The following is a 6990-nucleotide window of genomic DNA, read 5'->3' on the forward strand; positions in this document are numbered from 1 at the left end:
AACCCCTGCCAGGTTGCCCATACCCCTGCTTGCCCCAAAGCCTCACACCAGTGCTCTCAGATCTTCCCCTGGTGGGAAGGGGGTGGGAGGTGCACTGAGCTTGGCCAAGGGTGCCTGTAGTCACTGCTTCTAGCCCAGCCATGGGTGCAACCCACTGCCCCTTCCCCAGAGGCTCAGCTCTGTCCTCCAGGCTTGCTGCCCCTGGCACCTGAGCAAGGGCTGTCCCCCTGGGGCTGCGCAGACTGGGAGCAGATCCTAGCAGCCTGTTTGGGAAACAATGTGGCAGCCCCTCAGGTCCAGGAGCGGCAGAGACCGGCAGGCTTCAGTCTTGGGTGCAGCAGCAGCATCTCCTGGGGCTCCTGGACTCTGTTTCAGACACCTGGTCTGGCCCCATCCCTGGAGGTGCAGGTCCTGGCGTGCTGCCCCCCGGGTGATGTGAGCTGCCTGGGTATCATTCCCTTGGCCTGCTCTGAAACAAGGTGGGGGCTCGGCCCCAGGCCCCATGGGGGTTACGGTAAGGCTGTGGCAGGTTCTGCTGGGGTCTCCTACCTCAGTACTCCTGTGTGCTTGGAGCTGTGCCCAGGTGGCTCCTGGCACCAGCCTAGCCCTGCCCCTTGATCACACAAGCTAATGGGAATCAAAGAGGCCGGTTCCGGGTGCAGGTGGGAGAAGTTGGAGCGGGGATGGAGGGAGGGCCTGGGCTTCTCCCTCCATTCCTGCCTCCATCTGCAGGGCTAGGGCTGGGAGGGGTGAGAGTATGGGAGAAAGGGAAGGAGCCAGCACCCAGATTAAACCACCTGCAGCCCCGGATAAGGCTGGGGCTGGTCAACACATGGGCGTTGCCTGGTGCTGGGGGAAGCTTGTTGGGCTGGCAGTTGCCAGGGACCTACTGCCCATCTGGCTGTGGCAGCTGAATGTGCCAGCTCTCTCCTTGCCTTCCTGCTCCTCGGCGCTGCAACCCCCCTGGCACGAGCTCACAGGAGGCAGAGGGGGAAGCCAGAGGGGCCCTGGGCCAGTTGTGGCTGCACCAGCTGTACAGGTGGGCTCTGCTTACCAAAGGGGTGGGTGGCAGGTGATGCCCCCCTACTTGTCGCCATGTAAGCAAGGTCTTGGGTCTGCGGTCAGTTCTGCCTCCGTGCTGTGGGGTGGAGGCTCAAGTCTGGGCAAAGGACTGGGGAGCTGCAGGGCCCCAACATGCTACAGGGGCTGGGCCTGGGCAGTGTCAAGCAGCCGGCCTGGGCCCTTCTATCCCTGGAGCAGCGGCTTGTGCTGGGGTGCAGAGTAAGGGGAAGGAGCCTGCATCTCCATGGAGCCCCCTGCCCCTCCTGGGCCAGAGCCAGTCCTTGTGGGGGGCCTGACATCTGCATGGCCCCAGCCCCAGCTGCACCCTCCAACTGGCCTGGTGCCAGCCAGGGTGGTGTGAGGATGGGAGTCAACGTGGCTGCCCGTTCCCAGCCCTGCTGAGGCCATAAATCACCTAGCTTCCTCTTCCTGGGAAGTGGGGGGAGATGCTACCTGGGAACTTGCCCTGGGTTTGAGTAGAAGCCCCCCCAGCAGGGCACTGCCTCAGCCCAGGGCTGCCAGGTGGGGTCCTGCCTTAGCCCCTGCCCTGCAGTGGGTAGGGGTCTGGGCAGTGCCCTGCTTGTGGGGTGGCATGCCTTAGCCCCTGCCCTGCATCTGGGAGCAGAGGTCTCCTACCCCGACCCAGCCCTGCCTTGGGGTGGGGGGGTCCTGCCTTAGCCCCTGCCCTGCAGCTGGGTGGGGACTGGGCACCCCAACCCAGTCCTGCCGGGGGGGTCCTGCCCTGCCGGGGTCTCAGGCCGGGCCCGGTGCCCCGGGGGGGAGGGGGGGGCCTGGGTCCGGGAGGAGCATCCCCGCCGTGTGCCCGGGTCCCCGCAGATACGTGCTGCGCTCGGCCCCGCCCCCCAGGACTCTGCCCCTTTAACACCCTGTTCTCCCGCCAAGGGGGCGTAGCTTGTGCCACCCACTGACGTCACCCGCGGGACCCCGCCTCCTCCTTAAAGGCGCCGCGGAGGGGTGGAGCGGGATGGGGGGTGCTTATGGTCTGCGCCGCTCGGAGACCGGCCCGTGCCTGCTGCAGCTCGGAGGTGCCGCGGGGGACCGGCCTTGCGGGGGGGCCCCCGGAGGGAGGGGCCATGGGGAGGGGGTCCCCTGGGGGGCTGGGGCCTGGGCTGGGGTCCCGCTCCCCCCACGCAGAGGGTTGCCGGGCCCCCCAGGGGCAGAGGGCTCCTGCTGCCCCCCCGCCCCCAGCCGCTTCCCCTCAATGTCACCGGTTCCAAAGTCGCGGGGGGCTGGCACCGGCACCGGCACATCCCGTGCCCTGGCGCTCGTTAATCATTAGCTCCCGGGCAGGGGCCGCCTGCCCCCTCTCCCCGCGGCTCCACGGGGCGTGGGGGCCCCGGTTCTGCGCTGGCGTGGGGGCACGGGCTGCCTGGGAGCCCCTGGCTGGCCCTGGGGGTCAGGGTCACGGGCCAGGTCTCTCTCTGGCTGCAGGTGCAGCAGCGATGTTGCTGATCAGAACGACCGCCAGGAGCTGCTGGGCCCTTCAGGGCGTCCCCAGGTACGAGGGGGCCACGTCACTGCTGAGGTCAGGAGCCCTTGCCAGCCTTGCCCCCTCAAGTCATTGCCTCGCGGCCTCCGGGGAAGTGGACAGGATTCGATCCCGCTTCCCTGGGGATGCTCCTCGGGCTCTCGGATGCCTCGGCAGGTCCCAGGACCCACCCCGCGGCGCTAACCTAATGTCTGTGCCCGAGACCCCTCTGCGAGCGCGGCTGGGAGCCCAGGGGCTCTCAAGGCCGGGAAGGCAGAGATCCCTTTATGGCCCTATAGCAGCGTTATCTTATCGTGCCTCAGCAGATGAGCTGGGTCAATGTCCCCATGCAAGCAGGGAGGCTCTGCTGAAAGGGAAAGCTCCAGGGCAGGTTGAGCCTGGCTGGGTGCTGAAATGCAGCTCTTTCTGGGGAGGCGCCTGGCATAGCAGAGTGGCATCAAGCCCCAGCATCCTGCCCCACAGCGTATGGGGGCTGTCTCCAGCTCTATCCTCATGGGTGTCCTGCCTTGTCCCCCAGGGTGGCAGCCGGAGCATGCACGCCCTGGATCCCAACCCACACCCATGGCACCTGGAGTGGGAGCAGCCACAGTGGCAGGAGCAGTTGGAGGCGGAGGGCAACGGCCGTGGGGGCCCTGCTGGGCCTGGGCTCTGCCCTGGCCTATGGTGGGCACTGCCGGCAGGTGAGGACCTGGGGCTGGGGGAGGGCAGGGCTGCGGTGGGGGTGGGATGTGATGAGCAGCTTGGATCTCTGCTTCAGGCCTGACGTGGGTTTGGAGCTGGGCAGGCTGCTCGGGACGAGCGGGGCTTCCTGTTCCTGGTCGGTGGGGGGGGTGGTGCGGCCAGTCGGACTCCTGGGTCCACCCTGGAGCAGGTGCACGCGTGTTGAGCTGCCCCATGTCTCTGCAGACGGCCCAGGCGGAGTCGAGCCCTCAGGACACTGTGCTGGGGCCCTTCCCACTGTACACACGGGAGGAAGTGGGGAGACACCGCAGCCCCGAGCAGCGTGTCTGGGTGACTCACGGCCGTGAGGTCTTTGACATTACTGATTTCCTGGACCTGCACCCTGGTGGGCGCAGCAAGATCCTGCTGGCGGCCGGCGGCGCCCTGGAGCCCTTCTGGGCCCTGTATGCAGTGCACAACCAGGCGCATGTGCGGGACCTGCTGCGGGAGTACAAGGTGGGCGAGCTGCACCCTGAGGAGCTCACAGCCCCAGCAGCTGCTGACGACCCCTATGCTGGGGACCCACCACGCCACCCTGCGCTGCACGTCAACAGCCTCAAGCCCTTCAATGCAGAGCCGCCGGGCGAGCTGCTGGGCGAGCACTTCCTGACGCCCCCTGAGCTCTTCTTCAAGCGCAACCACCTGCCTGTGCCGCACGTGGACCCCGATGCCTACTGCCTGAAGGTGGAAGGGCCGGGGGGCCGCACGCTGAGTCTCTCACTGCAGGACCTGCAACGCCGCTTCCCCAAGCATGAGGTGACAGCCACGCTGCAGTGTGCTGGCAACCGCCGCAGCGAGATGAGCCGCGTCCGCCCTGTCAGGGGACTGGACTGGGGCATCAGCGCCATCAGCACGGCGCGCTGGGGTGGGGTCTGGCTGCGGGATGTCCTGGCCGACGCTGGCTTTGCTGAGGAGCCTGAGAGCCAGCGGCACGTCTGCTTCGAGGGGCTGGACCAGGACCTGACAGGCACAGCTTACGGTGCATCCATCCCTTTCTACCAGGCCATGAGTGCCCGTGCTGATGTGCTGCTGGCCTACGAGATGAACGGTGCGGCGCTGCCCCGCGACCATGGCTTCCCACTGCGTGTGGTGGTGCCGGGCACGGTGGGTGCCCGCAATGTCAAGTGGCTGGGCCGCATCTGGGTGAGCGCAGAGGAGAGCCCCAGCCACTGGCAGCGCAACGACTACAAGGGCTTCTCACCTGGCGTGGACTGGGACACAGTGGATTACACCACGGCCCCCGCCATCCAGGAGCTCCCGGTGACGTCAGCCATCACGGACCCGCCACCCGGTGCCACTGTGGCCTCCGGCGAGGTGACGGTGAAGGGCTACGCCTGGAGCGGGGGCGGGCGTGGTGTGGTGCGTGTGGACGTCTCGCTGGATGGTGGCCACACCTGGCAGGTGGCCGAGATGCAAGGGGAGCAGCAGCCGCCAGGGCAGGTGTGGGCCTGGAAGCTGTGGCAGCTGACGGCCCCTGTGCCCCCCGGCACCACGGAGCTGGACATCGTGTGCAAGGCTGTGGATGCCAGCTACAACGTGCAGCCTGACACGGTGGGGCCTATCTGGAACCTGCGCGGTGTCCTCAGTCATGCTTGGCACCACGTGCGGGTGACTGTGGCCGAGGAGTGACCAGGCCGGGGCCAGGCTGGCTCGTGCTGCAGCCCCTGTGGGACACGAGTTTGGCAGGTCTCAGCCAAGGCATGAAGCTTTCACAGGGAGGAAAGCGAACCCCCCTAGCCTGGAGCCCCCTGGGTGGAGCTGGCAGATGCCCCTACTGCCCCCACCGCCCAGGGGTTTTACTCTGTGCCCCCTCCTGCCACCCCCACTCCAGTCTATCCTCCGCAAGTCCTGATGCCCACCCCTTCCCCAGCTCCATCTTCTTACAGACTCTTCTTCATACCGCTCCCACCGCCTGTGCCTGTCACAGGCGACCTCAAAGGGCTCAGCCTTATCGGAGACGTGTGAGAATTGGGCGGGGGCCAAGATTGTGCTGCTTTTATAGACTCCACTGCGATAATGCACCACCCTGAGTGCAGCACAACTGGACTTTCTCCCGGACTTTACCCTGTGCCTTAGCCTTGCTGCCCGATCTCTGCTGCCCAGTGCCCCCTGCCAGTGCAGCCTTGGGTTCCTCCACTGCAGGCCGCGCTCTTCAGCAAAGCCTCCCCTTGACTGGGAGCTCTGCTCCCCGCCCTGGTCCTGCCAACGGACCTGACCAGGGCTTTGCATGTAGGGACCTAGGTGCCCCACATGCTTGGGGGGCCACGGCCACGGCCCCAATCGCCTCCTCTGTGTGTAGCTTCCTGGACTTTTCTGTCCCTAAACGCGTTTTTGGCGGGGAGACTATGGGGTTATGATTATCAGGGGTGATTTTCTTGCAGTCTCTGGGGAAGACAGAGGCAAATCCCCACCCAGCTCCATGGTCCCCACCAACGTGCTGCCTCAGGGCTGGGCTCCCCAGCACCAATGCCCCCCATACGCCCCTCCAAGCATCTGCGTCCCAGGTGACTGCCTGATGCCATCACCCTGTTCCCAAAACCGCTACGGTGCATTTTGGGATGGTGGGGCTTGGGCAGGCGCAGCCCCCAGGGCGATGTCCACGCGTTCCTTATTCTTAATTAAAGCCTCCCCGGCCGTTCCCCGGCTCAGTTCTGTCTCCTTGGGGCCCAGTCCGGCAGGGATGGTCAACACCCACCCCCGTGGGTACTTGGCTGGGCAGAGCCTCCCAGCCCCTGGGCAGCCCCCCAGTCTTGGCTCTCGGTCCTTGCTTCTTGTGCACTTGGGCCTCGTGCCCTTGGCCCAGGCTGCTGGGCAAGGCCAGGCTGGACCCTTGCAAAGGGTGGTGGGAGGACGGTACCAGGCCAGGAGTGACAGTGCTGCCCCCTGCCTCCTCCTGGAACCCTTTAGAGGTCCTGGAAGTCAGCTGGCGGCATTGATTGCTGCCCAGGTGATGCAGATGGATTGGCCCAAGCACGGACACAGGGACCTTGTGCCTGGGGGACCAGTGGGCACATGGGCTGGTGGATGCAGAGCTCCTGGCTGAGCTTATTTCTTCCCCACTGGGTGCCTCCGTTTCCCCACCCAGGACACAGCTGCCTTGGCCCAGGTTGGGGAACAGAGCTAGGCCTTATCTGCAGGGCATGGGCACCACCTGCTGGCTCGCCAGCACCACTACAGGGCCCAAGGGGTCCAGACCCGGGACAACGTGGCAGGGACAGGGAGGCATGAGCTGCAGCAGAGCTGGAGCCAAGAGAAGGGGCTCTGCTGCCCCAGCGCATGGAGCTGGCACTGCCGATCGATTAGAGCCCCCCTTATCCCCAGCATGGGCTCAGAGGGCCTGTGCCCAAGGCAGCTGGCCTCGGGCGGCACGCAAAGCCTCCGGCACCCCTGCAGTCGGTCTGGAAGGTGCAAGGGCAACGGGCTGGGAAAGCAGGTGTCTCCCTGGCATGAGGGCAAAGAGCCTGTCTGGCCGTGGCGTGGCCCAGCCGGGTGCGACGGGGTACCCAGGCCCCAGCACCTGCTGCATGGGGGCTGGGGGGTTGCACCTGCCAGCTGGGTCTGGGTTTGGGGGATGGGGGGCGAGAGCAGAGGCAGGCCCAGGGGTGGGGGGGATCTGGCCTGGCCTGGTGGGGGGCAGGGGGAGCTGGGGGGAGGCCCCCCAACCCTTGCTGGGGCCTGCCCGGGTGGGGCACGGGGCC

At 66.5% G+C, this 6990-nt stretch overlaps 1 protein-coding gene across 2 annotated transcripts; it reads left to right on the forward strand.

Moving 5' to 3' along the window:
* Positions 1 to 2011: 2011 nt before the first annotated feature.
* On the forward strand, positions 2012 to 6804 carry SUOX (sulfite oxidase). Of its 2 annotated transcripts, none has more exons than XM_014525500.2 (4): positions 2012 to 2108; positions 2515 to 2608; positions 3090 to 3252; positions 3479 to 6804. In XM_014525500.2, exons 1-4 carry the CDS (start codon positions 2048 to 2050, stop codon positions 4919 to 4921), a joined length of 1761 nt encoding a protein of 586 aa, XP_014380986.1. In that variant the 5' UTR covers positions 2012 to 2047; the 3' UTR covers positions 4922 to 6804. The 2 variants fall into 2 exon arrangements, with proteins under 2 accessions (XP_014380986.1, XP_006035271.1); XM_006035209.3 differs by having other exon boundaries at positions 2013 to 2108; positions 2515 to 2581; positions 3479 to 6803.
* Positions 6805 to 6990: the final 186 nt, after the last annotated feature.

Source organism: Alligator sinensis, unplaced genomic scaffold (genome assembly GCF_000455745.1).
Source record: "Alligator sinensis unplaced genomic scaffold, ASM45574v1 scaffold1065_1, whole genome shotgun sequence".
NCBI lineage: Eukaryota > Metazoa > Chordata > Crocodylia > Alligatoridae > Alligator > Alligator sinensis.

Excerpts from the sequence above, each read along its gene's own strand:
- SUOX (XM_014525500.2), top strand. The coding sequence starts at position 2,048 with ATGGGGGGTGCTTATGGTCTGCGCCGCTCGGAGACCGGCCCGTGCCTG. Across the intron at positions 2,109-2,514 it reads GTGCCTGCTGCAGCTCGGAG|GTGCAGCAGCGATGTTGCTG; the intron begins GTGCCGCGGGGG and ends CTCTGGCTGCAG. Across the intron at positions 2,609-3,089 it reads GGGGCCACGTCACTGCTGAG|GGTGGCAGCCGGAGCATGCA; the intron begins GTCAGGAGCCCT and ends CTTGTCCCCCAG.